This window comes from Grampus griseus (genome assembly GCF_964374135.1).
Source record: "Grampus griseus genome assembly, chromosome: 2".
Classification (NCBI taxonomy): Eukaryota; Metazoa; Chordata; class Mammalia; order Artiodactyla; family Delphinidae; genus Grampus; species Grampus griseus.
This window is the reverse complement of record NC_139018.1, coordinates 22,314,628-22,339,652: the sequence shown is the minus strand read 5'-3', so window position 1 is coordinate 22,339,652 and position 25,025 is coordinate 22,314,628. Positions and strand designations below refer to the sequence as shown.

General features: G+C 39.3%; 1 protein-coding gene across 1 annotated transcript in view; it reads right to left on the bottom strand.

Annotated features, from left to right (window-relative positions):
- The window catches only part of CEP128 (centrosomal protein 128), a gene marked incomplete at its 3' end in the record, with an annotated part of 415,333 nt that overhangs the window by 265,474 nt on the left and 124,834 nt on the right, over nucleotides 1-25,025 (bottom strand). The window contains exons 13-14 of the mRNA XM_082649309.1: nucleotides 16,676-17,326; nucleotides 12,573-12,737 (exon numbers count right to left, since the gene is read on the bottom strand). Coding sequence (XP_082505435.1) covers nucleotides 12,573-12,737; nucleotides 16,676-17,326 — 816 coding nt within the window. The remainder of the gene's footprint in view (nucleotides 1-12,572; nucleotides 12,738-16,675; nucleotides 17,327-25,025) is intronic.

Here is a 25,025-nt window from a genome sequence, read left to right as displayed (position 1 = left end):
TTAAATGATACATTAAACACGATGGACTTAATTGATATTTATAGGACATTCGATCCAAAAACAACAGAATACACATTTTTCTCTAGTGCTCATGGAACATTCTCCAGGATAGATTACATCTTGGGTCACAAATCAAGCCTTGGTAAATTTAAGAAAATTGAAATTGTATCAAGTCTCTTTTCTGACCACAATGCTATGAGACTAGATATCAACTACAGTAAAAGATCTGTAAAAAATACAAACACATGGACGCTAAACAATACACTACTTAATAATGAAGTGATTACTGAAGAAATCAAAGAGGAAATAAAAAAAATACCTAGAAATAAATGACAATGGAGACACGACGACCCAAAATCTATAGGATGCAGCAAAAGCAGTTCTAAGAGAAAAGTTTATAGCAATACTATCCTACCTTAAGAAACAGGAAACATCTCGAATAAACAACCTAACTTTGCACCTAAAGCAATTAGAGAAAGAAGAACAAAAAAACCCCAAAGTTAGCAGAAGGAATTAATCATAAAAATCAGATCAGAAATAAATGAAAAAGAAGTGAAGGAAACGATAGCAGAGATCAATAAAACTAAAACCTGGTTCTTTGAGAAGATAAACAAAATTGATAAACCGTTAGCCAGACTCATCAAGGAAAAAAGGGAGAAGACTCAAATCAATAGAATTAGAAATGAAAAAGGAGAAGTAAAAACTGACACTGCAGAAATACAAAAGATCATGAGAGATTATTGCAAGCAACTCTATGCCAATAAAATGGACAACCTGGAAGAAATGGACAAATTCTTAGAAATGCAAAACCTGCCAAGACTGAATCAGGAAGAAATAGAAAATATGAACAGACCAATCACAAGCACTGAAATTGAAACTGTGATTAAAAATATTCCAACAAACAAAAGCCCAGGACCAGATGGCTTCACAGCAAATTCTATCAAACATTTAGAGAAGAGCTAACACCTATCCTTCTCAAACTCTTCCAAAATATAGCAGAGGGAGGAACACTCCCAAACTCATTCTACGAGGCCACCATCACCCTGATACCAAAACCAGACGAGGATGTCACAAAGAAAGAAATCTACAGGCCAATATCACTGATGAACACAGATGCAAAAATCCTCAACAAAATACTAGCAAACAGAATCCAACAGCACATTAAACGGATCATACACCATGATCAAGTGGGGTTTATTCCAGGAATGCAAGGATTCTTCAATATACGCAAGTCAATCAACATGATACACCATATTAACAAATTGAAGGAGAAAACCCATACGATCATCTCAATAGATGCAGAGAAAGCTTTCGACAAAATTCAACATCCATTTATGATAAAAACCCTGCAGAAAGTAGGCATAGAGGGAACTTTCCTCAACATAATAAAAGCCATATATGACAAATCCACAGCCAACATCATCCTCAATGGTGAAAAACTGAAAGCATATCCACTAAGATCAGGAACAAGACAAGGTTGCCCACTCTCACCACTCTTATTCAACATAGTTTTGGAAGTTTTAGCCACAGCAGTCAGAGAGGAAAAGGAAATAAAAGGAATCCAAATCGGAAAAAAAGAAGTAAAGCTGTCACTATTTGCAGATGACATGATACTATACATAGAGAATCCTAAAGATGCTACCAGAAAACTACTAGAGCTAATCAATGAATTTGGGAAAGTAGCAGGATAAAAAATTAATGCACAGAAATCTCTGGCATTCCTATACACTAAGGATGAAAAATCTGACAGTGAAATCAAGAAAACACTCCCATTTACCATTGCAACAAAAAGAATAAAATATCTAGGAATAAACCTACCTAAGGTAACAAAACACCTATATGCAGAAAATTATAAGACACTGATGAAAGAAATTAAAGATGATACAAACAGATGAAGAGATATACCATGTTCTTGCATTGGAAGAATCAACATTGTGAAAATGACTCTACTACCCAAAGCACTCTATAGATTCAATGCAATCCCTATCAAACTACCACTGGCATTTTTCACAGAACTAGAACAAAAAATTTCACAATTTGTATGCAAACACAAAAGACCCCGAATAGCAAAAGCAATCTTGATAACGAAAAACGGACCTGCAGGAATCAGGCTCCCTGACTTCAGACTATACTACAAAGCTACAGTAATCAAGACAGTATGGTACTGGCACAAAAACAGAAAGGTAGATAAAAGGAACAGGATAGAAAGCCCAGAGAGAAACACACCCACATATGGTCACCTTATCTTTGATAAAGGAGGCAGGAATGTACAGTGGAGAAAGGACAGCCTCTTCAATAAGTGGTTCTGGGAAAACTGGACAGGTACATGTAAAAGTATGAGATTATATCACTCCCTAACACCATACCCCAAAATAAGATCAAAATGGACTAAAGACCTAAATGTAAGCTCAGAAATTATCAAACTCTTAGAGGGAAACATAGGCAGGACACTCTATGACATAAATCACAGCAAGATCCTTTTTGACCCACCTCCTAAAGAAATGGAAATAAAAACAAAAGTAAACAAATGGGACCTAATGAAACTTCAAAGCTTTTGCACAGCAAAGGAAACCATAAACAAGACCAAAAGACAACCCTCAGAATGGGAGAAAATATTTGCAAATGAAGCAACTGACAAAGGATTAATCTCTAAAATTTATAAGCAGCTCATGCAGCTTAATAACAAGAAAACAAGTAACCCAATCCAAAAATGGGCAGAAGACCTAAACAGACATTTCTCCAAAGAAGATATACAGACTGCCAACAAACACATGAAAGAATGCTCAACATCACTAATCATTAGAGAAATGCAAATCAAAACTACAATGAGATATCATCTCACACCTGTCAGAATGGCCACCATCAAAAAATCTAGAAATAGGGCTTGCCTGGTGGCACAGTGGTTGAGAGTCCGCCTGCCGATGCAGGGGACACAGGTTTGTGCCCCGGTCCGGGAAGATCCCACATGCCGCGGAGCAGCTGGGCCCGTGAGCCATGGCCGCTGAGCCTGCGCATCCGGAGCTCCGAAACGGGAGAGGCCACAGCAGTGAGAGTCCCACGTACCACCAAAAAAAAAAAAAAAAAAAATCTAGAAACAATAAATGCTGGAGAGGGTGTGGAGAAAAGGGAACCCTCTTGCACTGTTGGTGGGAATGTAAATTGATATAGCCACTGTGGAGAACAGTATGGAGGTCCCTTAAAAAACTACAAATAGAACTACCATATGACCCAGCAATCCCACTGCTGGGCATATACCCTGAGAAAACCATAATTCAAAAAGAGTCATGTACCAAAATGTTCACTGCAGCTCTATTTACAATAGCCCAGAGATGGAAACAACCCAAGTGTCCATCATCGGATGAATGGATAAAGAAGATGTGGCACATATATACAATGGAATATTACTCAGCCATAAAAAGAAACGAAATTGAGCTATTTGTAATGAGGTGGATAGACCTAGAGTCTGTCATACAGAGTGAAGTAAGTCAGAAAGAGAAAGACAAATACCATATGATAACACATATATATGGAATTTAAGAAAAAAAATGTCATGAAGAACCTAGGGGTAAAACAGGAATACAGACACAGACCTACTAGAGAATGGACTTGAGGATATGGGGAGGGGGAAGGGTAAACTGTGACAAAGCGAGAGAGAGGCATGGACATATATACACTACCAAACGTAAGGTACATAGCTAGTGGGAATCAGCCGCATTGCACAGGGAGATCAGCTCGGTGCTTTGTGACCACCTGGAGGGGTGGGATAGGGACGGTGGGAGGGAGGGAGACGCAGGAGGGAAGAGATATGGGAACATATGTATATATATAACTGATTCATTTTGTTGTAAAGCAGAAACTAACACAACATTGTAAAGCAATTATACTCCAATAAAGATGTTAAAAAATAAAAAACAAAAAAACATACACACTCATAGAGGGAAGGGAAATGGGGAAGAGACAAAGAGAGGGGGGAGGGAGGGGGAGGGGGGAGAGAGAGGGAGAATGAATGTACATCCGTATCCATAGGTTACTGATATTTTTTATCTCCATGTAAACATATGTGTACATACTTGCGTGTATACACACCTATCTCTTCAACCACAATTTACTTATAAATTACCTACCATGGGCTTCCCTGGTGGTGCAGTGGTTCAGAGTCCGTCTGCCGATGCAGGGGACACGGGTTCGTGCCCCGGTCCGGAAAGATCCCACATGCCGCGGAGCAGCTAGGCCAGTGAGCCATGGCCTCTAAGCCTGCCCGTCCAGAGCCTGTACTCCACAACGGGAGAGGCCACAACAGTGAGAGGCCCGCGTATCGCAAAATAAATTACCTACCATGTGTCAGGCTCTCGGCCTCGTCTTGGAGATAAAAAAAACAACCAAGACTTGGTTCCTGTCTTCAAATAGCAAACATAATTACAAACCTGCCCACCTGTTTGGTTTGCTTAACAAACATGCCTGCAATATCACTTGCTGATAGAAATGGCAGCTCTTCCCACATCGTTGCCTCTTTGTGGACCGTCATCTCCAGTGATTCAACACAGTCGGGCTGTAAACTTCCAATCAGCATAGTTCCACAGTAAGTCTTACTCCCAGTTCCCTGGCCCTTAATACCTGACACATTATTGGGTAGTTAATCAATGCTTGCTGATTTATTGCTGGGCTGAACCATTAATTGGCATCTATTTGGTAACAAAACAATAACAGAATAATGGCAGCTGCTAATCGATACCTTATCAGGTATCAGAAATTCAGCCAAGCACTTTATATATATTTTCACATTTAATTCAATAATAGAGTTTATTATTACACCTGTTTTAAGGATGATATAACTGAGGCTTTGAGTTTTGTTTTGCTTTTTGAATTTTATTTTTTTATACAGCAGGTTCTTATTAGATATCGATTTTATACACATTAGTGTATACATGTCAATCCCAATCTCCCAATTCATCACAGCACCACCACCACCCTACTGCCGCTTTCCCCCCTTGGTGTCCATATGTTTGTTGTCTACAACCGTGTCTCTATTTCTGCCCTGCAAACCGGTTCATCTGTACCATTTTTCTAGGGTCTTTAGATTGATCCACGTATCTACAAATGACCCAATTTCATTCCTTTTTTATGGCTGAGTAATATTCCATTGCATATATGTACCACATCTTCTTTATCCATTCACCTGTCGATGGGCATTTAGGTTGCTTCCATGACCTGGCTATTGTAAATAGTGTTGCAATGAACATTGGGGTACATGTGTCTTTTGGAATTATGGTTTTCTCAGGGTATATGCTGAGTAGTGGAATTGCTGGGTCATACGGTAATTCTATTTTTAGTTTTTTAAGGAACCTCCATACTGTTCTCCATAGTGGCTGTACCAATTTACATTCCAACAGTGCAAAACGGTTCCCTTTTCTCCACACCCTCTCCAGCATTTGTTGTTTGTAGATTTTATGATGCCCATTCTAACTGGAGTGAGGTGATACGTCATTGTAATTTTGATTTGCATTTCCGTAATAGTGATATTGAGCAGCTTTACATGTGCTTCTTGGCCATCTGTATGTCTTCTTTGGAGAAATGTCTATTTAGGTCTTCTGCCCATTTTTTGATTGGGTTGTTTGTTTTTTTAATATTGAGCTGCATGAGCTGTTTACATATTTTGGATATTAATCCTTTGTCCGTTGATTCGTTTGCAAATAGTTTTTCCCATTCTGACGGTAGTCTTTTCGTCTTATTTGTAGTATCCTTTGCTTTGCAAAAGCTTTTAAGTTTCATTAGGTCCCATTTGTTTACTTTTGTTTTTATTTCCATTACTCTAGGAGGTGGATCAAAAAAGATCTTGCTGTGATTTATGTCAAAGAGTGTTCTTCCTATGTTATCCTCTAAGAGTTTTATAGTGTCTGGTCTTACATTTAGGTCTCGAATCCATTTTGAGTTTATTTTTGTGTATGGTGTTAGGGAGTGTTCTAATTTCATTCTTTTACATGTAGCTGTCCAGTTTTCCCAGCACCACTTATTGAAGAGGCTGTCTTTTCTCCATTGTATATGCTTGCCTCCTTTGTCATAGATTAGTTGACCATAGGTGCATGGGTTTATCTCTGGGCTTTCTATCCTGTTCCACTGAGCTATATTTCTGTTTTTGTGCCAGTACTATATTGTCTTCATTACTGTAGCTTTGTAGTATAGTGTGAAGTCAGGGAGTCTGATTCCTCCAGCTCTGCTTTTTTCCCTCAAGATTGCTTTGGCTATTCGGGGTCTTCTGTGTCTCCATACAGATTTTAAGATTTTTTGCTCTAGTTATGTAAAAAATGCCATTGGTAATTTGATAGGGATTGCATTGAATCTGTAGATTGCTTTGGGTAGTAGAGTCATTTTCACAATGCTGATTCTTCCAATCCAAGAACATGCAGTATCTCTCCATCTGTTGGTATCATCTTTAATTTCTTTCAACAGTGTCTTATAGTTTTCTGCATACAGGTCTTTCGTCTCCCTAGGTAGGTTTATTCCTAGATATTTTACTCTTTTTGTTGCAGTGGTAAATGGGAGTGTTTCCTTAATTTCTCTTCAGATTTTTCATCATTAGTGTATAGGAATCCAAGAGATTTCTGTGCAGTGATTTTGTATCCTGCAACTTAACCAAGTTCATTGATTAGCTCTAGTAGTTTTCTGGTGGCATCTCTAGGATTCTCTATGTATAGTATCATGTCATTTGCAAACAGTGACAGTTTTACTTCTTCTTTTCCAATTTGTGTTTCTTTTTCTTCTCTGATTGCCATGGTCAGGACTTCCAAAACTATGTCGAATAACAGTGGCGAGAGTGGACTTCCTTGTCTTGTTCCTGATCTTAGTGGAAATGCTTTTAGTTTTTCACCACTGAGCATGATGTTTGCTGTGGGTTTGTCATATATGGCCTTTATTATGTTGAGGTAGGTTCCCTCTATGCCTACTTTCTGCAGGGTTTTTATCATAAATGGGTGTTGAATTTTCTCAAAAGCTTTTTCTGAATCTATTGAGATGATCATATGGTTTTTATTCTTCTATTTGTTAATGTAGTGTATCACATTGTTTGATTTGCATATACTGGAGAATCCTTGCATCCCTGGGATAAATCCCACTTGATCATGGTGTATGATCCTTTTCATGTATTGCTGGCTTCTGTTTGCTAGTATTTTGTTGAGGATTTTTGCATGTATATTCATCAGTGATATTGGTCTGTAATTTTCTTTTTTTGTAGTATCTTTGTCTGGTGCTGGTATCAGGCTGATGGTGGCCTCATAGAATGAGTTTGGGGGTGTTCCTTCCTCTGAAATTTTTTGGAAGAGTTTGAGAAGGATGGGTGTTAGCTCTTCTCTAAATGTTTGATAGAATTCACCTGTGAGTTTCTATTTCTTCCTGGTTCAGTCTGGGAAGGTTATACCTTTCTAAGAATTTGTCCATTTCTTCCAGGTTGTCCATTTTATTGGCATAGAGTTGCTTGTAGTAGTCTCTTAGTATGCTTTGTATTTCTGCACTGTCTGTTGTAACTTCTCCTTTTTCATTTCTAATTTTATTGATTTGAGTCCTCTCCCTCTTTTTCTTGATGAGTCTTGCTAATGGTTTATCAACTTTCTTTATCTTCTCAAAGAACCAGCATTTAGTTTAATTGATCTTTGCTATTGTTTGCCTTGTTTCTCATTCATTTATTTCTGCTATCATCTTTATGATTTCTTTCCTTCTGCTAACTTTGGGTTTCGTTTGTTCTTCATTCTCTAGTTCCTTTAGGTGTAACATTAGATTGTTTACCTGAGATTTTTATTGTTTCTTGAGGTAGGCTTGTATAGCTATAAACTTCCCTGTTAGAACTGCTTTTGCTGCATCCCGTAGGTTTTGGATCATCGTGTTTTCATTGTCATTTGTCTATAGGTATTTTCTGATTTCCTCTTAGATTTCTTCAGTGAACTCTTTGTTATTTAGTAATGTATTGTTTAGCCTCCATGTGTTTGTGCTTTTTACGTTTTTTTCCCTGTAATTGATTTCTAATCTCATAGCATTGTGGTCAGAAAAGATGCTTGATATGATTTCAATTTTCTTAAATTTACTGAGGTTTGATTTGTGACCCAGGATGTGATCTATCCTGGAGGATGTTCCATGCGCACTTGAGAAGAAAGTGTAATCTGTGGTTTTGGGATGGAATGTCCTATAAATGTCAATTAAATCTATCTGGTCTATTGTGTCATTTAAAGCCTGTGTTTTCTTATTAATTTTCTGTTTGGATGATCTGTCCATTTGCATAAGTAAGGTGTTAAAGTCCCCCATTATTACTGTGTTACTGTCGACTTCGTCTTTCAGAGCTGTTAGCAGTTGCCTTATGTATTGAGGTGCTCCTATGTTGGGTACATATATATTTATAATTGTTATATCTTCTTCTTGGGTTGATCCCTTGATCATTATGTAGTGTCCTTCCCTGTCTCTTGTAACATTCTTTATTTTAAAGTCTATTTTATCTGATATGAGTATTGCTGCTCCAGCTTTCTTTTGATTTCCCTTTGCATGGAGTATCTTTCTCTATCCTCTCACTTTCAGTCTGAATGTGTCCCTAGGTCTGAAGTGGGTCTCTTGTAGACAGCATATATATGGGTCTTGCTTTTGTATCCATTCAGCAAGACTGTGTCTTTTGGTTGGAGCATTTAATCCATTCACATTTAAGGTAATTATCAATATGTATGTTCCTATTACCATTTTTAAAATTGTTTTGGGCTTGTTTTTGTAGGTCCTTTTCTTCTCTTGTGTTTCCCACTTAGAGAAGTTCCTTTAGCATTTGTTGTAGAGCTGGTTTGGTGGTGCTGAATTCTCTTAGCTTTTGCTTGTCTTTAAAGCTTTTGATTTCTCCATCGAATCTGAATGAGATCCTTGCCGGGTAATCTTGCTTGTAGGTTCTTCCCTTTCATCACTTTAAGTATATCATGCCGCTCTCTTCTGGCTTCTAGAGTTTCTGCTGATAAATCAGCTGTTAACCTTATGGGAGTTCCCTTGTATGTTATTTGTCATTTTTCCCTTGCTGCTTTCAATAATTCTTGTCTTTAATTTTGCCAATTTGATTACTATGAGTCTCGGTGTGTTTCTCCTTGGGTATTTCCTGTATAGGACTCTACACTTCCTGGCCCTGGGTGGCTATTTCCTTTCCCATGTTAGGGAAGTTTTTGACTATAATCTCTTCAAATATTTTCTCGGGTCCTGTCTCTCTCTCTTCTCCTTCTGGGACCCCTATAATGTGAATATTGTTGTTTTTAATGTTGTCCCAGAGGTCTCTTAGGCTGTCTTCATTTCTTTTCATGCTTTTTCCTTTATTCTGGTCCACAGCAGTGAATTCCACCATTCTGTCTTCCAGGTCACTTGACTGTTCTTCTGCTAGTTCTTATTCTGCTAGTGATTCCTTCTATTGTAGTTTTCATTTCAGTTATTGTGTTGTTCATCTCTGTTTGTTTGCTCTTTAATTCTTCTAGATCTTTGTTAAACATTTCTTGCATCTTCTCGATCTTTGCCTCCATTCTTTCTCTGAGGTCCTGGATCATCTTCACTATCATTATTCTGAATTCTTTTTCTGGAATGTTGCCTATCTCCACTTCATTTAGTTGTTTTTCTGGGGTTTTATCTTGTTCCTCATCTGGTACATAGCTCTGTGCCTTTTCATCTTGTCTATCTTTCTGTGAATGTGGTTTTTGTTCCACAGGCTACAGGACTGTAGTTCTTCTTGCTTCTGCTGTCTTGTCTCTCAAGGCTCTGAGTTTTTTTTTTTTTTTTTTGCGGTACGCGGGCCTCTCACTGTTGTGGCCTCTCCTGTTGCGGAGCACAGGCTCCGGACGCGCAGGCTCAGCGGCCATGGCTCACGGGCCCAGCCGCTCCGCGGCATGTGGGATCTTCCCGGACCGGGGCACAAACCCGCGTCCCCTGCATCGGCAGGCAGACTCTCAACCACTGCGCCACCAGGGAAGCCCCAAAGGTTTGAGTTTTAAGCAACTTGCCTAATGCCACACAGCTAGAAAATGATTTATACTCAAAGTTCTGTCTATAGCCACTAATTCTATACTACTTTCTGAAGAGAATGGCTCTATCTGTAGATGACTGAACCCAGTGAAACTTCGATTCATAGCTAACTATACTAAAAAAACAGGCCAACACAAACCGCTAAGTCAATCAAAACTACATAGCAATCATGTACACAAAAAATATTAAAGAAAAGCAAGCATATACACTGTGTATATTTATATATGTGTGTGTGTCTATGTATCCTTAAGATTATTTACCATTTTAGATGTCATAGACATCTTTTCTCTGCATTAGGACCCATTATCATTGACTATATAGTTTTAACAACTGAAAGGCGATTTTGCTTTTAATGATCCCACTAGAAGCTTTCAATTGCAGATCTGTGTCTTATCTATCGATATATCCCATCCCCAGCATCCAGCACAATGCCTGCCACATACTAGATGGTCAGTACATAGCAGAGGAATACAGTAGTCCCCCATTATCTGCGAGGGATATGTTCCACGACCCCCAGGGGATGCCTAAAACTGAAGATAGTACCAAACCCTATACATATTATACATACATACCTATGATAATTTAGTTTAGAAATCAGGCACAGTAAGAGATTACCAACAATAACTAATAATGAAATAGAACAACTGTAACAATATACTGTAATAAAAGTTATGTGAATGTGGTCTTTCTCTCTCAAAATATCTTACTGTACTGTATTCACCCCTCTTGTGATGATAAGAGACGATACAATGCCTACATAAAATGTGATGAGATGAAATGAATGAGGTAGGCATTGTGACATAGCATTAAACTACTGCTGACCTTCTGATACCTCAGAAGGAGGATCACCTGCTTTGGGTGATCCTGGATCATCAAGCCATGATGATGTGGATGGTTGGATGTTAGGAGCAGAGGACTGAGATAGGTGGGGATCACGGGTGTTAGAAAGTGGGACAGCTCAAGATTTCATTATGCTACTCAGAACAAAGTACAGTTTAAAACTTATGAATTATTTCTAGAATTTTCCATTTAATCTTTCTGGACTGCAACTGGTCCAAATTTGGTAATTTCAGTTACCATGGCAGGTAACTGAAACAATGGAAAGGGAAACCACTAATAAGGGGGGACTACTGTACAATCCTTAAATTTTAAAACTCTGTTCTAAGGTGAATGTTCCACTTATATGAATGTATGACAATGCATACATACCTGGAACGTCACAGATAGCGGAGAAGCATTTATTTTAAGCAGAACAAGGTAAACTTTCAACATAAAATTTCCCCCACTCTTTCTTAAATGCAAATAATTAAACACAAAACATGTTAATACAACCTTCTGGCTAACTTTTAATTATGGAAAAGTTGGAAAATTTAGTATTATCTTCAAAGCAACTACACCCTGGCAACAGATACATTAATTATGTGTGAACATTAGACTTAGTCAAAACAAAGCATGACATAAGAACTAAATTACAATTGTCAAGATTGTAGGCCTAAATTTAGCAACTTAAGCACATTTAATCATAAACTCCAAACTAACTTAAATTTTATTTCCTTGATTTTAACAATTACTAGAAAGGTAAAAAATATATACAAAATACAGTGAAACAACAAAAAGAGGAAAAGATGAGCAAAGCATGAAGAATGTTTCTTCTAGAGGTTGATGACACCCCACCCAGTGATATTTCCTTCAACAAAGATGTTAGTTAGTAACCCTTATCAAGAACAGGAGTCATCTGGCCCAGTCTATCCTGCCTTATCCTATTATCCATATGTTAATAGTCTTTTTTTTTCTATTTGACTTCTATCACACTCCAATGCAAATCCTTTTAGGAAGTTGGTAAAGACATAGAATGCAAATTTAAGTATTCTGTCTTCTATTCTTTGTTGACTTTTGGCCACAAAAGTAGTGACTCTAGAAGTCCCTAGTATTCTACCCAATGCCTGGTATATAGCAGACACCCCCCAAATTTTACACATCTACTGATAGGAAAGCAGTGAGCCTGCTGGGAACATTCCAAGGTTGCCAACCTTCTTAAGTTTCAGTCTCTTTAACTGCAAAAATGAGCAAAATAGTATTGATTTCATAACATGACTATGAGCATTAAAAGTGCCTAGTGCACAGTGACCACCTCATCTATTATATATTGTATTTTGAACCTCAGTTTCCTCATAGGTTAACAGGGATCAATAAAATCTAACCCAAACAGTCGTGAGAATTCAATGAGTACACATATGTAAATCAACTGGCATAAATACTTGCCATAAAGTAGGTCTTCAATAAACCATAATTCCTTTCTTTGCTACCTTGCCTCTAAATACCTATTTTAAGATCCAGAAGAAATTTAAAATCAAAAGTATTAGAAGGTTACTAGTTGGTTGAAAGAATAAAAATCACAGCATTCTAATAAACTTCTATGATGTCTTCTGGCACCAATACAAATTGCTACTAAAGCCTAACAATTAGCATTCAGTAGTACATAAACTACGTTCTAGGAGAAACACTAGAAGAAATTCAAAAAAGTCTTTTAAATTAGAGTTCATTCACATTTTTACCTTTTCTTCTAGTTGGTCCTTCAAACACTGGTATTTTAGCTTCAGTTTTTTGTTCTCATTTTCATTCTGAGTTAATTCCTCTGTCAGCCTGTCATACTGTGATTTCAACTTCTCTAGCTGAGAACGCTGGACTTCAGCCATATTCTTATCTTCTAAGCTTTCTGCCTGAGAGAAAAAGGAGAAGAGAAAGTCCACTGGCCACAGCCAAGCTGTACACAAAACAAATTCCACATTATATCAGTGGGCAAACACTTCGAGATTTTGCTACCTCTAAGCGTTCACACATAAACATACATGCAAAGGAAACATTCTTTGCATGTGGTCAATCTCTCCTTAGCATTCACTGAGCAACCAATTAAGTGACAGGTACTCTACTAGATGCTGAAGATAACAGGCATGAACCGTAAAAGAGACAGATACAACAGTCAATTCTGACAACGATGAACAAGAAGTGCTTAAAAAGGTGCAAGCAGAGGTATGTGCAACCCAAAGAAGGGACACTAACTGCTGAGAGGGGAAGGGTTATTAGAGAAATGTCCCCATAAGGATATACTATGGGACATTACTGCCTGATTAGTCTCTTCATCTATAAAAGGAGCTTAACAATATCCCTATTCAAGCTACACTCTCGTTTTTGTGAAAGGCTTGCGTATTTTTTGTACAATGTAATTATTAATACCACTCTTGTGGGGCTAAAAAGATTATGGATCAGAGTAGCCAAAAAACTATAAATAACTTAATATGAAAGAGTTTACCAGTGATTATTTTCAGTACCTATAGTACAATAAAGTACCTCGTTTTCGTTTATTATTTGGAATATAACCAGAATCAGCTTTAAAAAAAAACAACAGGAATAATCTGTGGATGAGATTCAATAAGGATTTGCCAGGCATGTGAAGTTAAAGACTTAAAATAACAACAATGTAAATACTGACTATATGTCAGGCACTGCTCTAAGACCTTTTCGTATAGTTGTCCCTCATTCCATCCTCACCACGACCTGACTAGGGAGACACTGTTATTGTCTCCTGTTTTGAAATTGAAGCAGAACAACACTAATCATTTGCCCAAGGGTATGTAGTGAGTAAACCAGAGCCAGGATTTGAATGCAGGAATTCTCTCTACTGTCCATGTTTTCAGCTGCTCTGCCTCACTGCCTTTAAAAGGTACGTATATCATACGGTTTTAAAAACCAGCTGGGTGCAACTTGCAATGTTAACTAGTTACACCTACCAGTTACTGACAGCCTGTAAGCACCCACATAGAATCTGTTTAAATTACATGTTTCAATGCCTAAAATATATTTGTTTCTTTCCTTTGTATAAGTTTATTATATGTATATAATCAAGTACATAGGAACATAATCGCTGGAAGCAATTTCCCAAAAGGAAGAAGTTTTGTGAGTTTCAGACAAGAATCTATACCTTATTCACCCCACAAATTTCAACTAAGACTTGATGCCACTTTGAGTTAACAAAAGAACTGATGTTTTTAATGAGGAATCCTGTATTCACTACCCAAAAATAAACTTACAAAATAAAGTCTCTCATCAGGAAAATTGTTCGATTATTATTTTAAGTTTCAGTAGAATACTTAGCATTTTTTGTGTCTTATAAAAAGTGTAGGTATAGACAGTTTTCCCCCAAGGCCAGTGGTGTCTGGGCCAGCTCATAGAGACACTCAGGAACCAACTGTGCTCATCTCTTCCCAACTGTGCCTCCAGTGATGTTGTTTGATAGCTTGAAACCAGCCAAATGGGGGGTTTTATACTGCTGAACTTGGCAAATGCTACAAATCAGGGTTCCCCTCTTTGCCCCCAGAGAACCTATTTTTAAAACAGTTACAAGCACAGTAATGCCTAAGTTTGACTAAGAACTTACTTCTTGTTGTAGTTTCATTATTACACTTACATTTCATTTTAGGGTTTACAAAGTGATATAACACTCAAAAAAACCCTGTGATAGAGAAAGACATTACTGTTTCCATTCTACTGATGAAGTACAAAAAGGTTAAGTAACTTGACCAAGATCATATGGCCAGCAAATGGCAAAAATACAGAACTCGACTCTTGGTCTTCTGATTCCAATAAGGGCTCCTACAAAATTATTTTTGTTGAAATCATAATAAGGTGATAACCCAATATCCTTCAAATATTAATAGCAGCTAGAGTATTTCATAAAAATAGTTTACATTTAAATTTAAAAACAGGCATGAGGGCATCCCTGGTGGCGCAGTGGTTGAGAGTCCGCCTGCCAATGCAGGGGACGCAGGTTCGTGCCCGGGTCCGGGAGGCTCCCACGTGCCGTGGAGCGTCTGGGCCCATGAGCCATGGCCGCTGAGCCTGCGCGTCCGGAGCCTGTGCTCCGCAACGGGAGAGGCCACAGCAGTGAGAGGCCCGGGTACCGCAAAAAAAAAAAAAAAAAACAGGCATGAGAAGGGTAGATCTAGATGGGGAAAAATATAACTTCTGCAGAGAAAAAAATATGGGTAATGTATCACACTTATTAGACTCAGAAAAAGTAACAGATTAAGGTGAAGCTGAAAGACAAAGAAATGTAACATTTACAGAGCTATTTATCTAAAGCCCTCTTATACATAACTCAGTATATTAAATCTTCAATGACAACCATTGCTATCAACTCCTGTTAATTAATATAAATGAGTCAAAAGTACGGAATTATATTCATAAAATAGCATGAGGTGGGGCTGTTCCTATGGGTAACTTATTCGGTTTAAGAGAAGAGTACTGGGCTCTCACGATCTCTGGTTCTCCTGTTAAGCTCGTATGCTTCTTTTGTACCACATTATAGAGTAACTATAATATCCCTCCGCATCTCAGTCTTCCGAATTAAAAAAAAAATCTAAAGTTTTTGGAGAATCTACAGAATAGTTCTAAACGGTGTCTTCTTTATATACAGGTAATTTCTTAAAGCTTTATTGTCACCTCACTATACACAAATACAAAGCACTTCCTTTGGATGAGGAAAGCAATTTTACCACATTACAGAGAAAGAGCCAAACCAGACAGATCACAAAGCAAGTCAGCAGCAAATCCTTTGATTTCTAGCTTTTCAAACATTTTAACCCAACATCCACAGAACATGTTCTGTATGTCTCAAACATCATGCTAGACGCCACAAGAGGATACAAAAATGGCTAAGACCTGCTACCTGCCCCTCTGGAGATGTAGGAACACACAATAAACACACCATAATATAAGGCAGCCTGAATGTGCTGTACTAGCAGTTCCAAAAAAGAGCTATGGAAACACAGAGAATAGAAAGATTTATCCCAACCTCAGTTGAGATATATGCCATCTTCAGTGAATCCATAAAAGAAGTGAAAAATTAATTGGGCCTTGAAAGATTGGGCAGCCTTTTCCTCCTACAGATTGAGGGAAAAGACAATCCAGTTCTCATGGTGTTTTCATACTAATAAACGGAGATTAAAAAATTAAAAGTATGGAATCTATATCATATGATGATGAGTGCTATGGAGAAAAACTAAAGCAGGAAGGAGGGATAGATTTATCACACTCCTGACAATCATGTTATGAAATGATTCCCCTGCATGGTGATAAATGCTAATACCATTAGATCTTACAATATTTCCCCAAATGTAAGATCTCAATTATGCATTTACCCAGGCAACTTTGATTTGGAAAAGAAGGGGTAAATCTCAAAAGCCTTGGGTTTACAAAACCCATAAGCTGATCCACTTTAGTTACCATACCAATGACCATGGTTATAGCTTCTATGGCCTTGACAAGTCTTTGCCTTTTATATTTTAGGAGATCATAAATGTTGAATGAGGGCTCGTTTCAGGTCCACCACTTACTGCTGCCTCTGCCTCTCCTGAACTCCCAAAATAGCTAAACGTTCTTTTTAAAGGGCTTCAGTGCTCTGAACTAGGTGCTTCCAGGTGGCTGCTATAACTCATTTCAACCTGGCTGAACAGGCATGAATAAGCCTCTTTATTGTTAGTTCTATCTTCCCTTCAGTGCTTGGGAATACAGAATGATCTCTAAAAGTTTACGCTTTATTAACTTCATGAGCCACCAGAAAATTTCCTCCAGTATCATCAGGATAATTCAGTGCGGGTACCTTCAGTGTCCTAATATGATTCTCGGCCTCACTCTTTTCTTTCTTGAAGTGCTTCATCAGCTCCTGGATATTCTGTTCATGTTTCGTTTTCATACTCTGCAACGAGAATGTGAGATCTTCCAGCTCCCTCTGGTGAACATCTCTTTCCAGCTTTAACTGTGTAACGATCGTAGCCGTTTCTTCGTCTTTGGATTTTGCCTGTGTCTTGAGGTCAGAGAGGTTCTTAAGTACCTCTTTCCTGGCTCTCTGTTCCTCCGCCAATTTATTGGCGAGATCTGCCCGGATGGCACTCAAGTCCTTGATGGCCTCTTGCATCTCAAGAAGCTGAGCTTGGTCCTTGGCCTGGCTCTCCTTCAGCGCTGCAATTTCTTCCTCCAGGTGCGCTTTCTCAGCTTTCATCTGGATTTGAATCTTACTCTGCGTTTTCAATTCACTTTCTAGCCTATGGATGGTATCCAGGGAATCCCTGACTTCTAGTTCAAGGTCAGCTTGATGAGACTTAACATCACTTAGTTTCTGCTCCTTACAGTGAAGCTCCTCCTCTTGAAGGGCGCGCCTGGTTAGCACATCATTCAATTCCTTTCGAAGATTCTCTATTTGTTGTAACGCTGCATAAAGCTGGCTTTTCAATTCATCCTTTTCTTTTAGAATCTATTGGGTTAGGAACAGAAAGCAAAAATTACTGTAAAATTCACCATATACACTGCCAGAAAACAAAAATAAGGTTTAAGCCACAAGGAGAAGAAAAATTCATAAAATAATATTTTGTACTTCTTTCTGGTTTTTTAATGAAAAATACTTTTTAGGCTAGAAAAAGGAAGAAAAGTACAATTGCTCTGAAGTACTACCACACTGAGATATATGTTTCAGATTTTCATCACCAAAACATATCAATCCATGATCATAAATAATTATTTAAATGTAAGATAAAATTGATCAAAAGAATGGGGGAAAAAAAGGCTCCAATTATAATTTACCAGAGGTTGAAATAATACAGTGTTACTTAAAGTAACATGATTTGCATTTCAATGGCACACTTTTAAAAAGGAGAAACCTCAAAACAGATACAAAAAAGATTCGGAAGATAATACAGGGAAGCAAACAAATATAATCTACGGAAGGTTTTGGTACAATCAGTCATTATTAATCAAATAATGTCCACAGTGATAAGAAACACACCAGTATGTTAACAGGGAGTCTTCAAGTCCCATGTAGAAATGAGTTTAAGATTAGGAGAGGCTGGGAAAGGACTCACAAGAAAAGTCAAAGGACCAGAAGGCCATCGCCCTCTGCCAGCTGTTTTAGGGGGTTAGGGCTGACACTGAGGGACGGCAGCCAAGAACTAATCTGCTAATCCTCACCATCCATCAATGCAAACGAAAAAGCCAGCAGCTGAGGAGGCTGAAACTGCCCCCCCACCCCCGCCCCAACACTGGCACCAAGACCATTTCTGTACCTGGTTACTGATGCCTACCATGGCTTGAACCCGGAAAAAAAAAAAAATTAAGATTCATTTTAGAATTAGAAATAATGAGTTAAGATGCAAACAGTTTCAAGGCATTTTTATACTTGACATTTTACACTGCAGTGTGAAACAATTCATGATAAAATGTAATGAGTCAATCACTCCAAAAAAAAAAAAATAGTTTCCTCAAATCCCTCTCATTTTAACAGGGAGAATCAGCATGAAGCTAACATGAGAAATAACAAAGGAGGGGATTAAGCAGTTGAGCTCTGACCAGGAGAACTGAATTTGATTCTCAGTCCAGTCATAAGCAGTTCTATGGCCTTAAAGAAATTATTTATCTTTATAAAGATAGTAATAAAAGCTACATCAAAGGGTTGTGATGAAGACTAGTGGGAAGGGAGAAACAAAAAGTGGGGGTGGGATTTAAGTTCAAGGAGAAACCAGGATCTCAGGGAGGTACTTATGCAAGATAGTGATCAAAGCTGTGAAGAGAGGGGATAACTGATAACGCAATGTCCCTCTATTGAAAAGAGTCTGGAACACAGATGACAGAGTTTACTCTAGAAGAAAGATTTCAACGCAGGAAAAATGGCTAGAAATATAGATAAGCCTAAGGGTGGATGTATTATTTTTCTATTACAGTGTAACAAATTCCAACAAATTTCATGGCTTAAAACAACACCCATTTATTATCTCACTGTTTTCCAGAGGTTGTAAATCCTGACAAGGTATTCTGCCTCCGGTCTCCTAATGCTAAAAGCAAGGTGTCAGCTAACCTGGGCTTTTAGCTGGAGGCTTTGGGGGGAGAATCCACTTGCAAGTTCATTCATGGTGTTGGAAAAATTTAGTTCTGTGGACCTAGGACATGTTTCCTTGCTAGCTTTGGGCCAGGGGTTTTTCTGAGCTTCTGAAGGCCACCCACACTCCTTGGCTCATGGACTCCTCTGTCTCTGCAGCCAGTAACACCACACTGAACCCTTATCATGTTTTGAATCCCTCTGACTTCCCTTTCTCCCAACAGCCAGAATAATTTATCTGCTTTGAAGGACTCCTGTGATTAGATGAGGTCCATCCAGATAATCTCCTTATCTTAAAATCAACTTGCCAAATAACATATCATAATCATGGGAGTGATTTTTCATCTTATTCACAGGTTCCAGGAGTTAGGCTGACACATCTTTGGGAGGTCACTCTATATACCACACAAAAGAAGACAAAAACTGACAGAATCCAGTCTTGGCTGTAAGGGTAATGTGGGAGGGACCTTAGAATGAGGGGAGGGTGCATAAATATAGTGACTAATGTTTGGAACAGATAACATAGGCCCCTGGCCCTGAGTTAAAAGACTTCCATGTAGCCCTGAAGATAAAAATCGTATTTCCAAGATGGTCCTAACACATAAAATGTCTTTGATTTCAAAATACCGTAAGGTGGTTTAAACAGCAAGGATATTTATTTTTCTCACATGATGGGAAGAGCAGAGATGGGGTGTCTCAAGAAGGGTCCTTCAAAGCTCAGGCTCTGTTACTCTACAACTCTCCATGTTTCGCCCTCAGCTTCAGTGTTCCAAATATTACATCAATTCATGACCAACGTGACAGCCTTTGGGTGGACAGTATCCGACTATGTTGGTCAAGTTTAGAATTTCTTTGGCAATATAGATACTAAAAGCTAAGTAAGTTCTGTCTATTTTCTTTTGGTTAATGCTTGGCTAGTAGCCATAGCCCAACATTTTGTCTAGACATTGACTTCGAGTCTGAAAATGTCAGTGTCTTAACCGCCACCTCAGTATCCTGGACATTCCCAGGGGCCCTCAGTTGACTAGACTTTATCTTGAGGGAATTCAGAACAATGGACTTGGGTCTCCTTTGTCTGGCCAGAAGCACTTAAATAGGAGAACTTGAAAGGGGCCTGAAAAATCAGGCTTGTTTTTTTTACCTCATTTAAATTTCTGCTAAGTTTCCTACCTCTCTCTCTTGCTTGGACTAACTTCAGCATGGAGAAACAATTTGGCTTTTCCAACTCCAAATTAGCAGATTCAGTAAATGTGGATTATACATTGCAGATTTTCAGTCTCCCAGTGCCCCCAAATCTTGCTCTCTGCTTTTAGACAGATCAGTTTCAACCTATACTTGTCTTTGCCTTCCAGGACTTTTCTGAAGGCTGCAATAAGTACACAACAGACACCAACATCCTAAAGTTTTTCTACTGGTCACTTAATACCATCCCCTGAAGCACAGCATCAAGGTCCCAAGGTATGACTTCTGATGGTTCAATCAACAGCATGGCAAGGTTTTCCAATTATTCCTTTAGAAAAGTACAATCCTCCCTGTCCTGACCCCACTTCTCCACTTAATCAATCCTACATTTTAGGTTCTTTAACTTATAGCTCCTTACTCCTAGAACTGATGTTTCACATAAGCTTGAATTTCTTCTGCTGAGAGCAAGGGAAAACTCCAGTTCAAGCTGGCTTAAACTACAAGGTAATTTATTATCATTCCAGGCAGAACTGCTCCACAGTATGTCAAAGCTCTAGATCCGCCTCTCTGCACTGCTCTCAGTAGTACCCTCCCTTGGAGGGAGGCTTCATTCTCAGGACCATAGCAAGATAGCTTCAGCCATTTCTGGCATCACAGCCAAATATAACAATGTTCAGAGAAGAGGAACATCTCCCTCCTAGTGTTATCTTTTTTAGGAATGAGTAAATGTTTACCAGAAGCTCTCCAACAGACTTCATAGTTCATTCTTCAGAAGAAGAATAGTTCTTGATCAGACGAGGGCTATATGCATAGTAGCTGGCCTACATTAATTTTTTAATGGAATGGAATGAATTGCGGTGCAGTCAGGGAGGTAACCAAGACCACTATAGGAGCCAACTGATATCCTACATAAGTTTTGCTAGTACCACTCAAGAGCAGGAACAGAAAAACTAGAGAGTTGGGTTGATTCCAGATTGAACATCAGTAAAATGTGTGAGGTGGAAGCAAGTAATTGAAGATGCTGGTGAACATGTCGTCAGAGTAGCTTTTCACGAAGTCCAGTCTGACAGGAAAAAACCGATTCCAGGAAACAGCTGGTCAACCAAAGGAATGTGGAGAGATCCAAAGCAGATGGTAACAGTTAAAAGAGGAAAAGGGAATAAAAGAAATGTGGACAGAGGCTGAAATGTTAGAACAAAAGATCTGAACACAGAAATTACAGATGATGACAAATCTTAGCCATTGAAATTAGCTGCTGAGTGATTTGAAGGTCACTATAAAAGAGGAAATTAGTGAAGTATAAGGATACAGAGTTCAACGGGTTGCTGACTTGAACTTGGAAATCACCGAAGATACTGGCAAGAATTACATGTAATGAGACAGGCTGAGGGGAAGCCAGGTGTGAAAATCCTTGGGAAATGTGGAGGCGAAATGGAGAAATGAGTAGCAGTCAGGAACAATGGGAAGGGAATGTTCTAACCAAACACTGCTTCCATAGAAAAAGAGCTGTAAGGGAAGATTATAAGACGAGGATTGAAAATGGCTGGTGTGAAGCCAAAAGAATGATACAGCCTAAAACCATGGAGATTATAGGAACAGGAACCAATTCCTCAAAGGCCTGACTGCCCAGTATATATAGTTTTTTGAATTAACTAAAAGGTAGACAAGAAAAATTTTTAAAGAAAAAAAGGTTATTTTTCTGCATGTGAGGGAACATGCAGAAAGACTATTGGATTATACTAACATATCAGTGCTCTAGCCTTTCTTATATTGCGTATAACAATTACACATTAAAAAAGTATGCACTTTAGCACTGATCCTTCTTACTTTTCAACCATTAAGAAATTCAAATATTAAGAGACAGTATATATTACATATAGCTCTTTTATTTCCCTCAGCATGAAGGCAATACACAGAAGGAAAAGACGGCAATTTAAGATTCTTGAAGTCAAATACTATCAAGCAAAAAGCTCAATACATGGGCAAGCCAATTATTCTGCCAATTCAACAAGAAAAACAAGACAAAACCAAACCAAACCTAGGGATCATTCCCATTACCCATGTTATAAAAAAGAACATGAATTTGGAAACATTCAGAAGTGTATACATTATGATCAAAATCCAAGTTCAGATTTTTTCCTTTATCATTTTCAAAGCACATATAAAAACCAATGACTTCAAAAAGCACTTTAAAAGAAAAAGGCAATGAGGGGAAGATGGCAGAGATTACCTTCCTCCCCACATATACACCAGAAATAGATCTACACGTGGAACAGCTCCTACAGAACACCTACTGAACGCTGGCACAAGACCTCAGACCTCCCAAAAGGCAAGAAGCTCCCCCATGTACCTGGGTAGGGCAAAAGAAAAAAGAAAAAACAGAGACAAAAGGATAGGGACGGGACCCACACCAGTGGGAGGGAGCTGTGAAGGAGGAAATTAACTACAAAGAAAACATATTAAAACCTTTCCACACACTAGGAAGCCCCATCGTGGGCGGAGACTGCTGGAGGCGGAGGGGGAAAGCTTCTGACCACAGCAACAGGGGTGAGGAGGGTAAAGCGGGGAGATTCCCGCACAGAGGATCGGTGCTGACCCGCACTCCCTAGCCCAAGAGGCTAGTAGGCTCACCCGCCGGGGTGGGCGAGGCTGGGAGCTGAGGCTCGGGCTTCGGTCAGAGCGCAGGGAGAGGACTGGGGTTGGCGGCGTGAACACAGCCTGCAGGGGGTTAGTGCACCACGGCTAGCCAGGAGGGAGTCCGGGGAAAAGTCTGGACCTGCCTAAAAAGCAAGAGACTTTTTCTTCCCTCTTTGTTTCCTGGTGCATGAGGAGAGGGGATTAAGAGCACTGCTAAAAGGAGCTCCAGAGACGGGTGCGAGCCACGGCTAAAAGTGCGGACCCCAGAGAGGGGCGTGAGACGCTAAGGCTGCTGCTGCCGCCACCAAGAAGCCTGTTTGCGAGCACAGGTCGCTATCCACACCCCGCTTCCAGGGAGCCTGTGCAGCCCGCCACTGCCAAGGTCCCGGAAGCCAGGAACAACTTCCCCGGGAGAACGCACGGCGCGCATCAGGCTGGTGCAACGTCTCGCCGGCTTCTGCCACCATAGGACCGCCCCGCACTCCATGCCCCTCCCTCCCCCCGGCCTGAGTGAGCCAGAGCCCCCGAATCAGCGGCTCCTTTAACCCCGTCCTGTCTGAGCGAAGAACAGACGCCCTCCAACGACCTACATGCAGAGGCGGCGCCAAATCCAAAGCTGAGACCCTGGGAGCTGTGAGAACAAAGAAGAGAAAGGGAAATGTCTCCCAGCAGCCTCAGGAGCAGCAGATTAAAGCTCCACAATCAACTTGATGTACCCTGCAGCTGTGGAATAACTGAATAGACAACGAATCATCCCAAATTGAGGAGGTGGACTTTGAGAGCAAGATTTATGATTTTTTCCCCTTTTCCTCTTTTTGTGTGTATGTGTATGCTTCTGTGTGAGATTTTGTCTGTATAGCTTTGCTTCCACCATTTGTCCTAGGGTTCTATCCGTCCGTTTTTTTTTTAATAATTATTTTTTATTTTTATAACTTTATTATATTTTATCTTACTTTTATTTTACTTTATCTTCTTTCTTTCTTTCCTTCCTTACTTCCACACTCCTTCCCTCCATCCTTCCTTCCTTTCTTTCTTCCTTTCTTTCTACTTCTACTAATTCTTTCTTTCTACATTTTCTCCCTTTTATTCTGAGCCGTGTGGATGAAAGGCTCTTGGTGCTGCAGTCAGGAGTCAATACTGTGCCTCTAAGGTGTGAGAGACAACTTCAGGACACTGGTCCACAAGAGACCTCCCAGCTCCACATAATATCAAATGGCGAAAATCTCCCAGAGATCTCCATCTCAACACCAGCACCAAGCTTCACTCAACGACCAGCAAGATACAGTGCTGGACACCCTATGCCAAACAACTAGCAAGACAGGAACACAACCCCACCCATTAGCAGAGAGGCTGCCTAAAATCATAATAAGTCCACAGACACCCCAAAACACACCACCAGACGTGGACCTGCCCCCCAGAAAGACAAAATCCAGCCTCATCCACCAGAACACAGGCACTAGTCCCCTCCACCAGGAAGCCTACACAAGCCCCTGAACCAACCTTAGACACTGGGGACAGACACCAAAAACAATGGGAACTACGAACCTGCAGCCTGCAAAAAGGACACCCCAAACACAGTAAGATAAGCAAAATGAGAAGACAGAAAAACACACAGCACATGAAGGAGCAAGATAAAAACCCACCAGACCTAATAATGATGAGGAAGTAGGCAGTCAACCTGAAAAAGACTTCAGAATGATAGTAAAGATGATCCAAAATCTTGGAAATAGAATAGAAAAAATGCAAGAAACATTTAACAAGGACCTAGAAGAACTAAAGAGGAAACAAACAATGATGAACAACACATTAAATGAAATTAAAAATACTCTAGAAGGGATCAACAGCAGAATAACTGAGGCAGAAGAACGGATAAGTGACCTGGAAGATAAAATAGTGGAAATAACTACTGCAGAGCAGAATAAAGAAAAAAGAATGAAAAGAACTGAGGACAGTCTCAGAGACCTCTCGGACAACACTAAACGCAACAACATTCGAATTATAGGGGTTCCAGAAGAAGAGGAGAAAAAGAAAGGGACTGAGAAAATATTAGAAGAGATTATAGTTGAAAACTTCCCTAATATGGGAAAGGAAATAGTTAATCAAGTCCAGGAAGCACAGAGAGTCCCATATAGGATAAATCTAAGGAGAAATACACCAAGACACATATTAATCAAACTGTCAAAAATTAACTACAAAGAAAACATATTAAAAGCAGCAAGGGAAAAATAACACAAAAGGGAATCCCAATAAGGTTAACAGCTGATCT